Source organism: Neovison vison, chromosome 12 (genome assembly GCF_020171115.1).
Source record: "Neovison vison isolate M4711 chromosome 12, ASM_NN_V1, whole genome shotgun sequence".
In the NCBI taxonomy this organism is placed as follows: domain Eukaryota; kingdom Metazoa; phylum Chordata; class Mammalia; order Carnivora; family Mustelidae; genus Neogale; species Neogale vison.
Window position 1 is genome coordinate 93,720,369 of NC_058102.1, and position 20,643 is coordinate 93,741,011.

At 40.4% G+C, this 20,643-nt stretch overlaps 1 protein-coding gene across 1 annotated transcript in view; it reads left to right on the forward strand.

The window, feature by feature from the left end:
- The first annotated feature begins 6,855 nt into the window (after positions 1–6,855).
- The window catches only part of LOC122890970 (spermatogenesis-associated protein 31E1-like), a 45,192-nt gene continuing 31,404 nt past the window's right edge, over positions 6,856–20,643 (forward strand). Inside the window, exon 1 of the mRNA XM_044226390.1 lies at positions 6,856–6,945. Within this exon, the coding sequence (XP_044082325.1) occupies positions 6,856–6,945 (90 nt within the window). The remainder of the gene's footprint in view (positions 6,946–20,643) is intronic.

Sequence of the window (20,643 nt, forward strand, 5' to 3'; positions counted from 1 at the left end):
AGGGGATAGTGGGGAAATCACTGTACTTTCCCTCAAATTTTCTATGAACTTTAAACTGTTCTGAAATATTGTCTTAGTAAATTAAAAATCAGTTTCCAATTATTTATTTGTGTTAAACAGAAATATGATGAATTTGTGTTAGCCCTGTGCCCTATGATCTTCCCAAACTTACCAGTTCAAGCTTTTTTTCTTTTGACATTCCTTGGAATTTTCTATGCACACAATCATGTCATCTGCAAATAGGACAGTATACTTTCTTCCCTATGTGTATACCTATCTTTCCCAGTTCTGCCTAGAACACAGGCTAGGATTTTCAGCTCGATGTTGAATTAAAGTGGTGGTAGTGGTCATTCTTCCTTTGTTTTAATTCTTAGGTGGAAGCATTCCATTTATCACCCTGAATGGTAATGCTTGCCTTTGTTTTTTTGTAAATGCCTTTCATTGGATTAAGGAAGTCCCTCCTATTCCTAGTCTGTTGAGAGTTTAATTGTGAATGGATGTTGAATTTGTCAAATGCTTTTTGCATCAACTAGTATGATGTGGTATCTCTTCTTTAGACTGAAGATAGTCTCTTACAAGGGTAATTCATCATAGATGTATCTAATATTTTTAAGAGAGAATCTTTATCATATTCATTTTTATAAATTCATGTGAAAAAGCCTATTTAATGGGACATATAGTAAATAGCACAGTGAATCTCCATCAACTTTTTTTTTTAACATGCCTCGATTTTTCTTTTTTTACTTGATTAACATATAATGTATTATTTGTTTCAGGGGTACAGGTCTGTGATTCATCAGTCTTATACAGTTCACAATGTTCACCACAGCACACCTCTCCCCAGTGTCCATCATCCAGCCACCCCATCCCTCCAACCCCACCCCCACTCCAGCAACCCTCAGTTTGTTTCCTGAGATTAAGATTCTCTCATGCTTTGTCTCCCTCTCTGGTTTCATCTTGTTTCACTTTTCCCCTCCCTTCCCCTATGATCCTCTGTCTTGTTTCTCAAATTCCTCGTATCAATGAGATCATATGATAACTGTCTTTCTCTGATCGACTTATTTGAGTTAGCATAATGCCCTCTAGTTCCATCCACATCATTGCAAATGGCAAGACCTTCATTTTTTTGAGCCTTTTTAAAAGTATTTTTGTAAATTTGGCAAATGCCCCAAGTCTCCTGCATTTACTACCAAACTTGTAGGTTTTCTCTATGGTATCTGCCATCCTGAAAGGAGGGACATTCCTCAAGTCTGTATACCTACATGTTCTGCTCAACCATTTAACATCTTCCTTACAACTAAGTGTATTCCCCAGTAACACCCGTAAGCATACAATTCTTCCCATATCAAAAAATATTTTCTGAGTTCCCAAGAAAGAAATATTGCATGTCATATAGACAGCAAGTTTTATATAGTTGTTGAAGTCTAAGTATATAAAGGTGATCTAGATTACCTAAGAATATTTTTAGATAGTTAGTACTAAAACAATCTTGCTGAACCCTCTGTAATTGATTTTAATATATTTCTATATATGTACAGCCATTAAATTCTCATTTAAACTTATGAAACAGGTATTTCAAAAAGTCTTTTGAGGGTTATGATCATATATCTACTTATTAAAAGTCCCTTCCAAATACACTTATGATGAGTATTCTTTTAATGAGGTCCACACGCTATGACATATTATTTAAAATGGCCAACCTGCAACACATTGTATAAGATAAACACACACTTTGTCTGTGGAAAGGGAAGCGTATACTAAATTACTTAAAATATCTTTTCACCACTGTAAGAATTTTAATTTTACTATGTTTTTGTCTATTAACCAGTATTATCCTTTTGCCTCACTTGAGGAATTACTTAATCCTTACAATTTTGGAGATCTATGTAACATGCCCTTGTTTATGTTCATTTCCTTGATTCAGGTTGTAGATTCTGCTCATCTTCCGGTCCACATACCAACAATAAAGAGAAAGGAATATCATAGTAGTATCCTCCTTCCAACTAAGGTACTTGATTTAGTTATAAGTTTAGCGCATTCCTTTCAAAATGAGAAAAAAATGTTTTTTTTCTTATTGCCTTGGTATTTATCAAAAATCTTTTTTGCAGTTACATTCATCAAACCTCCAATCAGATTTAAAAATGAACACAACAGAAAATTCCACTATAAAAATCTTCTTAAGGTTTGAATAGAGCACTGGGTGAAACATTGAGTGACTATTTCAGGGGAATGTCTTTTCCATTAAACGGGCTTTGCGGTGTCTGTCAAATCTCATTAGAAATCACAGATGATGGTAAACTAATTAACTGAGTTTTGCCGTGAAATCCACTCAAGGGATCCATATCCTGCATCTCATAACTTACTCCCAGATAAATTCCAAATTCAGCCATAATTCAAATGTAAAACTGAAACCACGTATTAGAAATGTGTTAGAAAGTCTTATAATTTTGGAGGAAAGCCTTCATTTTTTGAATCAATGTACTGCATATTTACAAATAATTAAAAATGACCAAAATATTCAAAGCATTCCTTTTTATTAGCAATAAGTAACCAGAAGCCATAACAAATAGCAATAAAAAGGAAATTCATAAATACAATAAACCTGTTTTCCCAAACCTGATAACAAATACTATCATAAATGATGAAACACTAAATCTTTTCAATTAAAACCAGGAACAGTATAGAATTACCCCATATCACCATTAGTATTCAGTAGTTTCTAGGAAATGAAATAAAAATGAAAATAAAATGGCTGGAATAAACATTGGAACATAACAGTCTTTCACAAGGTCGGTATGATTGTTTGCCTGCAACACCTAAGAGATTCTGGTTAAAAAAATAACCTACTGGGGCACCTGGGTGGCTCAGTGGGTTAAACCTCTGCCTTTGGCTCAGGTCATGATCCCAGGGTCCTGGGATCGAGCCCTGCATCGGGCTGTCTACTCAGCGGGGAGTCTGCTTCCCCCCCCACCTCTCTGCCTACTTGTGATCCCTCTCTCTCAAATAAATAAATAAAATTTTTAAAAAAATAATTTAAAAAACCCTACTAAAATTAACAAGGTAATTTGAAAATAACACGGGTTATCTCTGTAATATCTAGGAAAGAAATAGAAGATATTTCTATGCCAAGATCAACAAAAATATATACTAAGGAAAACTAAGAAGAAAACATGATGAGTGTTTTGTCAAAATTAATGTAAGGCAGTGTCAATTTGAATATCAAAAGTATTTTATTTTCTTCTTTCTTGTTTTCCTTCCTTTGTTGTGATAAATCACAGTATATTAAAAAAGGCATACATCTCTGCTTTCTAATGAAAGCCAATAAAGGGAGAAAAAAGATCAGGCACAGAAGTCAGCTTCAGGATGGAAGGTGAAAGCATGGGTGAGGTGAGCGGAGCTGAGGAATCTTCATGCTGAGTGATGGGGAGGGCCTACTGATGAGTCACCAGATAGCGGGTCCCTTAGAAACCTAGAAGGACTCAGGGACTAGAGACACCAGGTCCCCCAGGAGGCGAGGGTGCTGTGCAGCTCTGCAGCAGGGGGCAAACTGAAGACCTGAATAGGGGGTGCAGGGAGCCCCACCCACACATGGGGTCCAGGGCAGGGCCTTCAGACTCTGCCCTTCTGTCCACCCTACGACGAGGAAGGAGATACACAAAGAAGGATGGCAGACTTGCCGACTGGTGTTTGGAGAAGCCAGAGTTTGTTAGGATTCCCATGTTGCCAGTTTACGGTAACAGTAATTTTGAGGACAAAGGGGACTGATCAAGAACTGGCCGATCCTCGGTGGGTGACGGGGTTGTTGCTCATGGTGACAGCATTTGCAGCTTTCCTCGGTGGGGTTTCAGTTCGGACTTTCAGGATGCCCTCTGTCTCACAGTCACATAGCCTGCTTCACTGCACCCTCCAATTCATGATTTTTTTTATTGGTAGAAAATGAAATACATGATTTGTTAGAGAGAAAATTTTGAAATTATTCTTTCCTTCCAAAGAAGGTATAAAAACCGTGTTCCTTCTTGCTTACTCCTCATTAAAGTATATACGCAAAGGCAGTCTCACCCCGCCCACTGCAGCATCTGTCAGTTGAGAGAGCATCTTGGCAAGCTTCAGGATATACTGGACTAAATAAAAGCCAGACCCGATTTATTTTGTTCCAAACAGTATTAATGAGTATGTGATCACCAATGAGACAATTCTTTTTTTGGTAAAATTTTTGGGAACCCTTGCTCAACATTTTGTAGTTATGAAGGAATGAGGGGGCAAGATCTTCCATTCTGGTGAGAAAGTTGGCAAGCTGCTTTTCTTTGTACATAAAATGGTATCTGTGACCAGAACCACCTCTTCAATGTGATTTCACCTTCTGTGCTTGGTTGGTCTGTCTTGTAGAGTAAGAACCACCGGTTTTTCCTCACGTCCTTCACTGCCCCCACCAAGTGTCACCAGTGCATGTCTCTGATGGTGGGTTTGATAATACAAGGCTGTGCCTGTGATACGCTAAGACCCAGGCAAGAGCAGTGCGGGGTCCAGGACCGGCATCTCTATCCTCACATGCCCTCATCTGCAGGAGCCCCTGCAGCGAAGCACATACGGGGTAGGGGGGAGGTGTAGAAACACGGACTTGTTGCTCACAGGCCGGAAGTCTGGTTCTGGTGAGAGCTGTCTTCAGGGGGGCAGAGTACAGACTTCTGCCTATACCCCCACAAAGTGAAGGGGCCAGAGAGCTTTCTGGAGCCTCTCTCTTCAGAGCATTCATCCCATTCATGAGTGTTCCACCCTCAGTTCCTCAGCACCTCCCACGGACAGGCCCCAACTCCGAACATCACTGCATTGGGTGGGTACAATGTCAACATAAGGATTTCAGGGAAACACAGACATTCAGTCCATTGAAATACGTTATTAAGCAAACATTCTGTTGTCTCTGAATTGCAGAAGCATGGCAGGAAAGAGATCCCTTTGCTAAAAATCTCTCTGAATTTGTTGCATTTTGGAAAGATGGAACCGTTGGCCATTGGGAATGTTTGGGAGGACCGTGGCACTGTGAGACTGCAGCCTTTTCAGCCTGTGCATGCTGTCCCCGGAAGCCCTGCTGTGTAGCCTGCAGGCAGGGCCACACCTTTGAAGAAAATACATTTAGGAATATTTTATTCTCTGTAACACTGGTAGAGCACAAAGACCAAATGCAGGAGTTTATGTGGCAGGAGACTGAACGCTATCCGTGAACTCTAACTTCTTTATCCGACTTATTCAATCTACTGTAAATATTACTGTCAGGGAGCAAAGTGCTTTTGGAAATATTGGACGGTGGGTCACTGTGCTCTAGGATGAGGAATGAGGGAAACTTCTAGGGAACAGACTCTGTGCCGTGGCAGTTTCCCTTGTCAGCGCTGTCCGCTCACTCCAGGACACGGTGCTGAGCGGGACAACTTTCCTGCCCTCAGCACTGCCACCATTGCAGCCCCCTTCACCATAAATGCAGCTTGGTGCATGAGACAAAATGGGATCTAAAATGGGAAATTCGGTGCTTATAATATCCTCCCAAGGTCGGGTAAGGCGGCAGGCTCTGAGCAGAGTGCTTTGGCTGCTATCAGAGTCAGATAAAGATGACAGGATCAGGAAGCAGCCACCACTGCTGCAGCTGCTCCCCGTGCCTGCTACTTCTGCCAGGATCAGAAAAATCCCTGCCATGTCTGCAGCATCAGGACATCCCTCACAGAATAATACCACCACCCTGCAGCTGGGACCTCACACCCGTCCACGCAGGATCCATGCAGTACAGCGAGTGGTCGGCAGCCAGCACCTCTCCCAGCCAGCCTGGCTCAGCTCAGTCTCACAGAAAGTCCTCTTCTCCTCTTGCTGGTGGAATTTCCATCAGGCCCAAGCTCCGCTGCAAGGGAGGCTGGGAAATGCAACTTTTAGCATTCTGACGCTCCAAGAGCAGACCAAACTGCAGTGGAGGGTGAGAGAGGGAAACCATTGTGTCTCCTGCTGTCATGTCTCTTTATTCCCTCCAAAAAGCCTGTGGGTTCTCATGTCACACAACCTGTGTAGAAAAGGCTCCCAGAGCTTGTCCAGTGCCTTCTCAGCAGAAGAAAGATGCCCTCTGTCTAGACGCACAGGCAGGTATAGGAACAGCCTATGAAGGCCATGCCTGGGAAAGTGTCAATATTAGGGGTTTAGATGAACTATTTTAAGTTTATCAGTCACCTCGCACTCTGTGAACACATTCATAAAAAAATTTATATATATATATATATATAATATCTATAGCAGATTATGCAGTACAAATTATGTGGAAATGAACATATTTGTTCCATCCTGATGCAGTTGTTCCCAGTAGGATATTTTTAAATGTCTCAAAATTTTCTGTTCAAACCTCACCTGTGATGAATAAATGTTGAAAACTAATGATGGAACTTTGAATTCCAGTCTGCAGTGACAAATTTTAACACTAAAAGTAAAATAACCTTTTTGATAAATATTTAAAATCGAGTTGAATTTGAGGCGTGGTGTGACCAAGTTTGAATTTAATGTTATCAGGGACAAAGAAATTATTTGACTATATCCCTAGTGTAAACTGAAATGGTGCCAATATTATTTTAGAAGAGATGCTCAGTCTTCAAAGGAATTCCCATGTTTTTTTGAAATTTCAATTATGGTATATACAGTTCTGTCACACATCTTTAATAAGAAAAGTGACAGATTTATAACATGTTTATTATTTTAATTGTATGTGTAATAATTGGATAGTATGTGATGTTTCAGCTCATACCGTTTTTATTTGTTGATGTTTTAAAATCAAAACTAAAGATGCCAAAGAAGGCAGGGGTGAAGAAGGGATGGCAGAGAGCACTGGCTATGGTCTGTGACTTCAAGCTCTTCCTGTATAACATGGATGAAGAAAAAGACTCCAAACACAATGTTGTCGTGAGTCAAGTGACTGACGAGGTAAACTTTGAAAGAGAGAATTTTTTAATTAAAAAAATGGGAATAAAAATGGCTTCTGATATTTTCTTTAAGAAGTGTTGTCATTAAAATTTAACTTTATGTTTAGGTTCCTAATTTTCTCCATTGCCATGTAAACTTCAAAACAAGATTTGGGGGACGCCTGCGTGGCGCAGTTGGTTAAGCAGCTGCCTTCGGCTCAGGTCATGATCCCAGTGTCCTGGGATCGAGTCCCACATCGGGCTCCTTGCTCAGCAGGGAGCCTGCTCCTCCCTCTGCCTCTGCCTGCCATTCTGCCTGCCTGTGCTAGCTCTCTCTCACTCTCTCTCTCTGATAAATGAATAAAATCTTAAAAAAAAAAACAAAAAACAGAAGATTTGGGCGCAAATTTACATCACCTGCCCTAAGGCAAGATCATAATTTGTAAGGTTTTTACTCAGAAGTTATCTTCTTAGTGTGTGAGGGTGTGTGCGTGTGCGCGCGTGGCAAGGGAAGAGATAGCATCTCAGAACCAGACTCTTCATGTGAGATGTAATTCATGCACCATAAATGTCACCATTTTAAAGTGTGCCGTTCGCTGGTTTTCCCATGTTCACAAGCTTGTAAAACCACCACCACAATCTAATTTTAGAGTGTTTTCGTCAGGCCAAAACCAAACCGTATTTGCCTTATCTACAGTCTCCCTTGCCCCAAGCCCCTGGCAACCAGGGATCTAGTTCTGCGTGTCTGGATTCGCCTGCCCTGGCTATTTCACTTAACTGCAGTCACACGTGCAGCTTGCTGCGGGCTTCCGTTGCTGAGCCTGCTGTTTTCCAGCTTCCTCCATATCGCCTGTATCCTATTTCATTACTTTTCATGGCGTATGCCCTTCTTCAGGTTGAGGAAAATCCCTTTTATTTCTAATTTGTTAAGTGTTTTTATCAGGTGCTGGGTTTGGCAAATTCTTTTGCTGTGTCTATTGAGGGGATCATATGGTTCCCTCCTTCATTAGCATGTTGTAGTACATTGATTTTTTTTAGAATACAGAACCTACCTTATATTCCTTGGATAAATCCCACTTGGTTATGGTGTGGAAAAAAAATAGGAATATCCTTTTTATATGCTGCTGGATTGGATTTGCTGAAATTTATTGAGGATTTTTCTATCTGTATTAATACAGAATATTGGTCTATAGTTTTCTTTCATTAGACTTTTTTTTTTCAATTTATTTTCAGAAAAACAGTATTCATTATTTTTTCACCACACCCAGTGCTCCATGCAATCTGTGCCCTCTATAATACCCACCACCTGGTACCCCAACCTCCCAAACCCCCGCCACTTCAAACCCCTCAGATTGTTTTTCAGAGTCCATAGTCTCTTATGATTCACCTCCCCTTCCAATTTACCCCAACTCCCTTCTCCTCTCTAACACCCCTTGTCCTCCATGATATTTGTTATGCTCCACAAATAAGTAAAACCATATGATAATTGACTCTCTCTGCTTAACTGATTTCACTCAGCATAATCTCTTCCAGTCCTGTCCATGTTGCTACAAAAGTTGGGTATTCATCCTTTCTGATGGAGGCATAATACTCCATAGTGTATATGGACCACATCTTCCTTATCCATTCATCCATTGAAGGGCATCTTGGTTCTTTCCATAGTTTGGCGACCGTGGCCATTGCTGCTGTAAACATTGGGGTAAAGATGGCCCTTCTTTTCACGACATCTGTATCTTTGGGGTAAATACCCAGGAGTGCAATTGCAGGGTCATAGGGAAGTTCTATTTTTAATTTCTTGAGGAATCTCCACACTGTTCTCCAAAGAGGCTGCACCAACTTGCATTCCCAGCAACAGTGTAAGAGGGTTCCCCTTTCTCCACATCCTCTCCAACACATGTTGTTTCCTGTTTTGTTAATTTTGGCCATTCTAACTGGTGTAAGGTGATATCTCAATGTGGTTTTAATTTGAATCTCCCTGAGGGCTAATGACGATGAACATTTTTTCACGTGTCTGATAGCCATTTGTATGTCTTGATTGGAGAAGTGTCTGTTCATATCTTCTTCCCATTTTTTGATATGTTTGCCTGTTTCGTGTGTGTTGAGTTTGAGGAGTTCATTATAGATCCTGGATATCAACCTTTTGTCTGTACTGTCATTTGCAAATATCTTCTCCCATTCCATGGGTTGCCTCTTTGTTTTTTTGACTGTTTCTTTTGCTGTGCAGAAGCTTTTGATTTTGATGAAGTCCCAAAAGTTCATCTTCGCTTTAGTTTCCTTTACCTTTGGAGACATATCTTGAAAGAAGTTGCTGTGGCTGACATCGAAGAGATTACTGCCTATGTTTTCCTCTAGGATTCTGATGGATTTCTGTCTCACGTTGAGGTCTTTTATCCATTTTGAGTTTATCTTTGTGTACGGTGTAAGAGAATGGTCGAGTTTCATTCTTCTACGTATAGCTGTCCAGTAAATATTTTTGCCTGGCTTTGGTGTTAGAGTAATAATGGCCTCAGAACGAGTTGGAAAATACTCTTTCCCCTCTTATTTTTTTTTTGGAAGAGTTTGTGAAGGGTTGGTATTAAATATGTTTGGTAGAATTCACCAGTAGAGCCATCTGGTCTTGAACTTCTACTAAAGGGAAGTTTTCTGATTCCTGTCTCAGTCTCTACTTGTTATAAATCCATTCAGATTTCCATACCCTCCTGAGTCAGCTTTAATACTTTGTGTTTCCTAGGAAATTTTCTATTCTTTTAGATTTTCTAATTTTTTTGGCACATGATTGTTCATAATATTCCCTTACACTTCTAATTTCGGAGAGGTCAGTTAGTTATGTGCCCTCTCTCATTTCTGATTTTAGTAATATGAACCTTTTCTAATTTTTTTCTTTGTTTAGCTAAAGGCTTACCAATTTTGTTAATCTTCTTAAGGACAAACTTTTGCTTTTCTTGCTTTTCTCTTCTTTTTCTACATTCTGTTTCTTTAATCCCACACTCCATTCTCTGTCACTTTCTTCCTTCTGCTAATTCTGGGTTACTTTGCTCTTCTTTTTCTAGTTTACTAAGGTGGAAAGTTAGGTTATTGAATTGAGATCCTCAATTATTTCTTTTTTCCCCTTTTGTCCTTTCCCTTACTTAGGGTTTCCATGATGTATATCTTAGTATTCTTTATGGTGTCCCGCAGATCTCTGAAGCTCTGATCGTTTTCCTTCATTGTTCTTTCTTTCCTTTTTTCAGACTGGATCATACTAACTGGCCTGTCTTCAAGTTCAGTGATTTGGTCTTCTGCTTATTCAAAACTGTTTTAGAGTCCCACTAGTGAATTATTCATTTCAATTATTTCACTCTTCAACTTTAGAATTTCTATTTGGTTCCTTTTTTACCATTTCAAATTCGTTATTGATACTTTCTATTTGGCGAGACATCATTCTTATAATTTTTTTAAAAGGTTTTATTTATTTATGACAGAGACACAGCGAAAGAGGGAACACAAGCAGGGGGAGCTGGAGAGGGAGAAGCAGGCTCCCCACTGAGCAGAGAGCCCAAGATGCAGGGCTCGATTGCAGGATGCTGGGATCATAACCTGAGTCAAAGACAGACGCTTAATGACTGAGACACCCAAGCAATCCACATTCTCATAATTTTCTTTAGTTCTTTAGCCATGGCTTCCTTTAGCCATGGCTTCAAACATACTAAAAATGGATGATTTAAATCTTTGTTCAATAAATTCAACATCTGTGTTTCCTGGGGAACAGTTTCTACTGGCTATGTTTCTCCTGTGTATTTTTTATACTTTTTTATACTTTTGTATAAATTTTTCTTAAAAAGTGGATGTTTCGGGGCACCTGGGTGGCTCAGTGTGTTAAGCTTCTGCCTCGCTCAGGTCATGGTCTCAGGGTCCTGGGATCGAGCCCCACATCAGACTCTCTGCTCAGTGGGGAGCCTGCTTTCCCTTTTCTCTCTCTCTCCCTGCCTGCCTCCCTGCCTGCTTGTGATCTTTGTCTGTCAAATAAATAAAGGAAATCTTTAAAAAAAATGGACATTTCAAACAATGAAACTGGCAGCTCCGGTAATCAAATCCTGCCTTCTCTCCAGGATTTGTTGATGTTGTTACTTGTAATTGTTGTTTGTTTCTTTGGTGACTTTTCTGAATTCATCTGTAAAGTCTTTACTCTTGGTCCTATGAGGTCACTGAAGTCTCTACTTTGTTAGCTTAGTGGTCAGCTAATGATGGTGCAGAGGTTTTTTAAAGCATCTGGATGGAGCGTATCTCCCAGTCTTTCCTGAAGAGTTTGTGTGCAAATTGGGGTGCTCCTTCAGCACTTAGCCAGGCAGCTGACAACACCATCTTGGCCTTTACTTTCCACCGGTACAAGTTCTCAAGAACAAGGGAAGAAGTAATAGCTGAAAACTTCCCCAATTTAATGTAAAACGTTAATCTACACATCCACGTCAGCAAGAAGGAAGCACTTAGGGCCTTCTCAGGTCTTTCCTGAGAATAGCACAGCCCCAGGAATGTTCACAGCCCTGTACATGTGCATCGCCTTCTAGATTCCTAGCAGTATGCCTGGGCTGCTCAAAGGCCCTATGGACATCTCACATCCTATCTTATCTTTTCAACATTTTTGAATTATCTCTTTTTTTACCCAGTTGTTAAACACAGCCTAGGCAGCTGTGTAGCTGAGATGCTTCCAGGCCGTTGTTTTCTATAAGTGCCCCTGGGGATAGATTTTTCAAACTTGAGAGAGTTCTGAGTTAAGTCCAATATGGCAGTTTCTTTCCCATACCTCCTCCTCTTTTCTGCTCCCCAGCATCCCCTGGCTTCTAGGATGCACTGTAAAAGCAGGCTGCCATTTTTCAAGTCTATTGAGGAGTTAGAAAATGGAACATGCAACTAGGGCAAGTTAGATCAGCACAGAGCTCATGATTCCTACCAAGATTTAGCTTTTTCTTTTGAATAAATCCTCCTTGGATTGCCCCAAACTTTGGTTAGTTTGTACAGTTCTTAAAAAGTTGATTTTGGTGAATTTTACTGTTTTTCCCCTCTTCTTTTTTTAAATAAAGGAGAGAATCCTCAGAGGTTCTTACTCTGCCATTTTTGCAGATGTCTCTCTAAGTGTTTATTATTAAGTAATATTGAATCAGTGAACTTGGAGCAAGTATATCTTATTGAAAGAAATGCAGTAATATGTTCTCTCCTCCCCGCTGCCTGTTCCCAATCTTTTAAGCCCCTTTACACATTACTCCTGGTGTATCTGGGCATCTGTCCTTGACCTTTTACTCCTCCCTCTTCTGCACACACCCAGTGTGATCCCGTCATTTCCTGTCATTTCCCGTGGCTCCAGGCGTCACCTGCACCATGACGACGTGCCCTGCCTAAACGTTCTATCACAGATTATTTGGGTCTCCATATTCATCCCGTCTTATTTTGATATGTTGCCCAAAAATTCTGTTCTATATTCTTCATACTAGTGAATGTCACCCTTGTCAGAAATTTGATGGTACCCTGAGTAACTGGCACAGGAAATCAGGTTATCTTGAAGGGGACTTTGAAAGATTAGTCTGGTATAGATATTTTTTTATGAGAGAGAGAGGGAGAGAGTGAGCATGTTTGATGGTGGGGACAGGAAATGAAAGCAATGCTGCAGCCAAGTCCCGCTGGCAATCGTCCACTCTTCAGATTGAATGAGTGTCTGCACTAATGCGATGGCTCTAGGAATTACAAAAGTAGAGATGGGTACAAGAAACCCTGTCTAAGGTAATCTCACAGAGAAAGGAAAATGAAGAAAAGACTAACAAGAATAGATGTACTGAGGTTTTAAGTCATGAAGAATAAGAAAAAGGAACAGCAGTAAAGTTGTAATGGAGAATGATCATATTGGGGGAAAGATATAAGTTCATTTTAGGTGCTGAAGAAGTAGAAAATTACCAAGTGAGCTGGATCAAACAGACTTCTACTTTCAACCAAAATGGAGTAACAGGGTCTCAGGGTGCAGGATTGGCTCAGGCAGAAGGGCATGGGACTCGATCTCAGAGTTTTGAGTTTGAGCCCTATATTGGGTATAAGGATTATTAGAAATACTTTAAAAAAAACATGGATCAAAACAAAGAGGCAACCCACAGAATGGGAGAAGATATTTGCAAATGACAGTACAGACAAAAGGTTGATACCCAGGATCTATAATGAACTCCTCAAACTCAACACACACAAAATAGACCATCATATAAAAAGTGAGCAGAAGATATGAACAGACACTTCTCCAATCAAGACATACAAATGGCTATCAGACACATGAAAAAATGTTCATCGTCACTAGCCCTCAGGGAGATTCAAATTAAAACCACATTGAGATATCACCTTACACCAGTTAGAATGGCCAAAATTAGCAAGACAGGAAACAACATGTGTTGGAGAGGATGTGGAGAAAGGGGAACCCTCTTACACTGTTGGTGGGAATGCAAGTTGGTGCAGCCTCTTTGGAGAACAGTGTGGCGATTCCTTAAGAAATTAAAAATAGAGCTTCCCTATGACCTTGCTATTGCACTCCTGGGTATTTACCCCAAAGATACAGATGTCGTGAAAAGAAGGGCCTTCTGTCCCCCAATGTTTATAGCAGCAATGGCCACAGTCACCAAACTGTGGAAAGAACCAAGGTGCCCTTCATCGGACAAATGGATAAGGAAGATGTGATCCATGTACACTATGGAGTATTATGCCTCCATCAGAAAGGATGAATACCCAACTTTTGCAGCAACATGGACGAGACTGGAAGAGATTATGCTGAGTGAAATAAGTCAAGCAGAGAGAGTCAATTATCCTATGGTTTCACTTATTTGTGGAGCATAACAAATAGCATGGAGGACAGGGGGAGATGGAGAAGAGAAGGGAGTTAAGGGAAATTGGAAGGGGAGATGAACCATGAGAGACTGTGGACTCTGAAAAACAATCTGAAGGTTTTGAAGGGGCAGGGGGTGGGAGGTTGGGGGAACCAGGTGGTGGGTATTGGAGAGGGCATGGATTGCATGGAGCACTGGGTGTGGTGCAAAAACAATGAATACTGTTACACTGAAAATAAATTTAAAAAAAATTAAAAAAAAGATCTCATACAAGTCAATAATAAGATAACTAAACCAATGGGAAATGGGCAAAGAATGTGTATAGACTTCTCTCCAAGGAAAACATACAAATGGTAACTGGCACACACACACACAAAATGTGTACAATCATTAGTCATTAGGGAAATGCAAACCAAAACCATAATGAGATACCACTTGAGACACACTAGGACAGATGAAATAAAAAGACAGAAGCAGGTGTTGGTGAGGATATGAAGGAATGGGATCCCTCATACATTGCTGGCAGGAATATAAAATGATGCATCTGTTTTTGAAGACAGTTTGTTCCTCAGGATGTTAAACATAGATTTATCACAGGATCCAGCAGCCCCACTGGTAAACGTGTCCCCAAGAGGAGTGAGAACAGAGGTCCACAGGAAAACCGGCTCACGAATGTTCACATCAGCATTGTCTGTAAGGGCCCCAAAGTGGAAACCATCTGTGTCCATCAGCTGATAAAGGCATACAGAAAATATGGTATACCGTCCAATGAAATATTTGTTGTAAGAAGTACTGTACTAATGTATCCTACCACGTGGGTGGGCCCTGGAAAATACTATGCCGAGGGAGAGAATCCAGTAAAAAAAACCAAAACCATATGTTCTATGATTCCACTTGCACTGAGTTTCCAGAAAAGGAAAATATCTAGAGACAGAAAGTGTGTTAATAATATTACTAAGTAGAAATCGTGAGCACGGGACGGGGGGAAGCATAGAGGAGATGGTGTACCTGCCAGTGAGTGTAAATTTCCTTGGGAAAGGAATGAGAATGTTCTTAAATTAGAGTGTCATGGCGGTTTTGCACCTTGTAACTGTACTTGAAGAACACTGTGCACTTTAAATGTGTGAATTTCATGGTATGCAAATTTTATCTATTACGGTTTTAATCTGGCTTTTCCCACCAGAAACTAATATTTAGAAGACCTGCCCTTTCCATCTGTTACTTTAGCAAATCAAGTCTCAAGACGTCTGTGGTCCTCAGGAACAATTCATTAAAGAATTACCACCCCCTGCCCAGCACTGTCAGCAATAAGTTATCTTTTGGAGAGCCATGGACTTTTGGTTAAATCCATAAAAATTTAAGGAGATAAAATAAGAATAATAAAGGGAGATCAACAGTTTACAATTATCAGCAGAGCTGCTGCATTATTATATTCCAGACATCTACACCCTTAATGAACTTCTGATAAGAAACTATGGATTAATAGTCCACAGTAATGTCAGCTGAGTTGCAGAAGAAAATCTGCATTTATAATTGTGTAACTTTTGCCTGTTTTGCAGAATTCTATTCTAGATTGAAGTACACTATAAAAAGATACACCTGTAATCAACCACCATTGAGAAGAAACATGAAAGAAACAACTTCATTTACATAAGATCAATAACAAAAATCAAATAATATGACTAGAATTTTTTGAAGTAATGTACAAAGCCTACATGAGGAAAACTTCTGTTCGACACAAGGTAAGTCCTTCATTCTATTTATTCAATTCCTTTTTAGTAATGATACCTAATGCTTTGAAATTTCAAGTGATATTTAATAACTTTAAAGAAGGATGTACAATTTCCATCTGTAACAAACATGACCTAAGTTAAGATGCACAGCTCTCAAAGTACATTTCAATAAATATATTTTATTTATTTATTTATTTTTCCAATTTATTTATTTTCAGAAAAACAGTATTCATTATTTTTTTCACCACACCCAGTGCTCCATGCAATAAATATATTTTCTTCCTGGACTGTCCACTGTGAGGGTCTCACTGAATTTTAGACCCAAAGTGTATCAGAAGTGACAGTACAATTTAAAAGTCATGCGTCACTTAATAGATAATTTATGAAGACTATTTATTTTCATCTCCGTAAGAGCTCTAAAAGAGGACAGTATTTCCACTACATGGGCAAGAAAACTACTTCCAAGATTTGGAAGCTCTGCTCTTGGGTGATGAACTCAGATCTGTCTGTTCCAAAGTCTCTATTCTTTCCACTTTCCACCGTGCTTTGATGCATTAATCTAATAAATAGTACAGAAAATATGAAAGGGGAGTGCTTTGCTTCTAGGCTCTTTCAATCCTGAAGAAGATTTTCTGTTTTCATTGGATTCTTACTACTTAATCTCTCAGATCTGAATTTTAAACGCAGACTTCTTATCTTCACTATGAAATTATAGACAGTTTGTGAGAAAAATCAGTAATTCTACATTGTATCTTTTGAAGTACCTAGAACTAAGATGACAAAAGAATAGACTTGACAGATGCACAGAGAAGTCTTTCAAGGAATATGAGTAGAAGAGAAAAGGAATCAATAATAATTTGACCAGGAAAATCTGTCTTAAACAACAGATTTTGTGCAGATATACTCAGTGTAATTGAAATGTCAGTTATTCCTAAATTAATATATACATTTATTTATTTATTTATTTATTTATTGTTGATAGGATGGTATGCCTTTCATTACATTACATTGGGAGGTATAGATTGTTGCACTATTGGTGATGTCCACTTTTTAAAATTTATTTATTTATTTATTTATTTATTTTTTAATGTTTATGATTATTGTTTACCTCTATGGAATGTATTTATCTGTACTATGGAAAGTGACATAAAAATGGATTGGATCAACACTGGGTGTGGTGCAAAAATAATGAATACTGTTATGCTAAAAATAAAAAATAAATTTAAAAAAATGGATTGGATCTAAATTTGTGATTTGAATTTTTTTTTGATATGAGGTAATGGGAGGAGGTCACAGGGAGAGATGTGTAGGCTTATGTGTAGGGAGGAAAATAAGGGGCTTTAACTTTGCTGGAATGTCTGATTACTAAACACACACGCACAGAGACTGGTAGCAATTATGAAGAAAAATGCTAACTATCATCATTTGGGGGGCATACTTCCATGGACATGTATCACATTATTTTTGATATTATTTTTTATTTATTTCCAGCATAATAGTATTCATTATTTTTGCACCACACCCAGTGCTCCATGTAATCTGTGCCCTCTATAATACCCATCACCTGGTATCCAAGAGATCCCAGTTAAAACACCAACAGGTTTTGATCTCCCGTTTTTGTTTTAGTGAGTGGTGAGGTCCTTTAGTCAAGCCAATTCTGAAGTTCCCATGGGGAAATAGACCAAAAATATTTTTCATAAAACTCTTAACAACAGAGTGACATTGCCTACCAGGTAGTAAACATTTGCCCCCCATCCTGCCTGAAAAATGCCTTCATCCTATCCCAACATCCCCCAAAGTCCTAACCCATTGCAGCATCACCTGTAAGTTCTAAATCTCATCCTCTAAATCATCCACATCAGGCATGAGTATGACTCTGAGTAGAGGTCATGCTCAAAAAGACTCCATCCGTGGACCTGTGAGGAGAGAAAATAGCTATTCTTCCAGAATAGCATGGTGAGGCAGTTACGGGATAGACATTCCCATTTCCATAGAGGGAGACTGAAAGGAATAGAGGGTCACCAAGTGAGTCCAAACTCAGCAGAACAAGTTCCATTAAGTCTTGGAAGATCCGCTGAGACTTGGTGCCCTGTCCCCAGGGCTCTTGGGGTGGTCCTGCTGGCCTGGCCCTGAGCCTCTCTGACCTCTGTCTCCATGTCCACATGTGTGTCTTTGGAGTCATTCTTCCTTGTTCTTTCTGGTGTTTTCCCGCAGGTAGCTCTGGAAGCCCACTTCTTGCTTCTAGAATCTCACAAGTTTTGGACAGCCTCCCTGCATTTCTCCCTGTCTCTGTCCTTCAGGAGAAGCTGATGGTGTTTCTGCTGATACAACACTCCATAAAGCCGTGCTGGTCTGTGGTGTACATCATGGGGACCCATGCTGTTAGATCCCTCCTGCCAAACCCCATCTCTGTTCCTGGCTCTGCTGAGATGTTTGAGTGGATCCATGGGGCCCCGGCTCATCTCTTCAGCAAGAAGGTTGCCCAGCCTCGCCCTTGGCCCTCTCTCCTGAGTGTACTTCATCAGCCATGGATGGCCTTGTTTTCACAAGGGATTGGCTTGGGACCTCCCAGTCAAGTGCTAGTCTGTCTTTGCTGAGCAAGCCCTCCTCAATTTATCTCCTTCCTCACACATTGCTACAAGCTGAGTGGAGCCTTGCTTGGAAATCTCTTCAGTTATCCTCAGGATCTCCTCAGCTAAATCTCAGCTAAATCTCTCCATATTTGCCACTCATAAATTCTGTGTTCCACCGAACAAAAGAACACAGTTCAGTTGAGTTTTCTGCCACTTTGTAACAAAGATGACCTTTTCTCCAATTTCAGATAACATGTTCCTCCTTTCCTTTTAAGACCTCACCAAAAACACCTTTACCACTTCTATTTCTGCGAAGATTCTGGTCATCAACAACTCCATGTTCACAATGAGAAACTTTCTCTGCCGTGCTTCTTCCCGAGTTGTCACCAGAATCCCCCTTAACATCCATTCTTCCTTCCCAGTTCCAAAGCCACTTTCCTTGGGTGCTGCCATAACAAACTCACAAACTTGGTGCCTGAACAGAAGTGTTAAGGTTGTGACAGGGTTAGGGCAGGCTGTTCCTTCTGGAGGCTCTGAGGCAACCATTTGCTCCATACTCTCTCCTGGTTTCTGGGAGCTGTCAGCAACCCTTGACATTTCTTGAACTGTTGATACATCACTCCCATCTCTGCCCCTGTCTCCACATGGCATTCTCCTTTGTGTTTCTGTGTGTCCTTTTCTGCCTCCTACAAGGGCAATCTCATCTGATTTAGCATCTGTGCTAAATCTAACAGGATCTCATCTTTATTTTTTACTGTACTATTATATTGCCCAGACCCTACTGCCAATAAAGTCACATTCCGAGGTTCTGAGAGGATAGGAATTTTGAGGGTCACTCTTCAACCCATTACAGTAAATTAGACTTCAAGCAAACTATTGTAAACAAACAAAAAAAAACCCTAAAACAAACAAACAAACAAAAAACTTGTCCAGAGCTTGCCCATATAAGACAACACTAGGGTTATTTCTCCTGCTGGAATTTTCTGAGAGAGCTCCTCTAGCCTGATTTGGCCAGATGAAAAGTCGTGTTATCCACACAGTGATTTAGACTGATCCTTCCCTTCTGTCAGGTAAATTACAATTTTTGTCTCCGGCTCCCAGCATTGAATTTTGCTTTTGCTTTGGCTGACTTCTGGAGTGATAATGCCGCAGTGCTGAACACACCGATGCTGCTGTGTACATCAGGCATTATGGCCCCCTTGAGGGGTTTCTGGGACTTTCTTGGGAATCATAACAGCCAATCTCATTCACTTTTTCACACCATGTTTACTACTATTTTCTAGACTCCAGCTACTTCTCTACCAATTTGCTGCATTTCCATCTACACAGAAAGTCTATTTCTCTCTCTCTTAGTCTCTGTGGCATACAGGGAACCTGTATCCCACTCTTCCCTTTTGCAGCACTGATGTGACTGGATGTTCCCTGAAGCAGACTTCCAGCCCTCCTGCCTCTTCCTCCTCAGATCTGCCAGTTATAAAGACGTCCGTCCTATGGCAGACCTTATTATGAGGTCCAGTGCAACACTTGTAGCTTCCATAAAGCCGGTTTAAAAATAACTGTATCTCTCTCTGTTTCATGAGATAAGCCGCTGATTGTCTTAAGGATTTCAACACCATAGGTTGCATCTTACTCCATTGTGCTGTTACTAATGTTAATGTTACTTACAGTGGTGTTTGTTTTCTGATACAAAATCAGTTTTAAGAAACTTCTTATAGTTAGGGGTATAGAAGCAATTTTGAGGACCAACTTCCTTATATCTGTCTTTCCTCAATTCCCTGGACATGTAATATACATACCAAAATGCAGCCATGAGATGCCCGTGTGGCTCAGTCGGTGAAACATCCAACTCTTGCTTTCAGGTCAGATTATGATCTCAGGCTCATGAGACTGAGCCCTGTGCCCAGCCCTGAGCTGGGCATGGAGCCTGCTTAAGATTCTCTCTCCCTTTGCCGCTCTGCCCCTCCCCCTTCCTCTTTCTCCCTTCCTTTCTTAAAAAAAAAAAAAAATGCAGCCACAAATGTCATATACTACACTGATCTGCTTCCAGACTCAGAGCTCTGTTCTTTTTTCCCAACCAGATCTGTTTCCATCTTGTCCAGAGCCACATGACTCTCAATGCAGCACCTAGGCAGGATTCCCTGAAGATGGTGGGTGACTCCCTGAAGATGGTGCATGCTGCAACCTTACTTCCGTGAGAGCAATGTCAGTGGTGTTTGATGCGTGAACAAAGTATATGTGCATTCCACTTTGATGCAGGTTGAGAGAAGACATGAGAATGGGTCACTCGGTGCAGCACCCATCGGAGTAAAACATAACAGTTTAAGGTAACCACTACTACGACTAGGTTACCGCTCTACAGTAGTTGTAGGTCAAGGACATATATGAGAATTGCAGCAAAAATGAGTGGTTTTGGGGGCGCCTGGGTAGCTCAGTTGGTTAGATGACTGCCTTCAGCTCAGGTCATGATCTTGGAGTCTCAGGATCGAGTCCCGCATCGGGCTCCCAGCTCCATGGGAAGTCTGCTTGTCCCTCTGACCTTCTCCTCGCTCATGCTTTCTCTCACTGTCTCTCTCTCTCAAGTAAA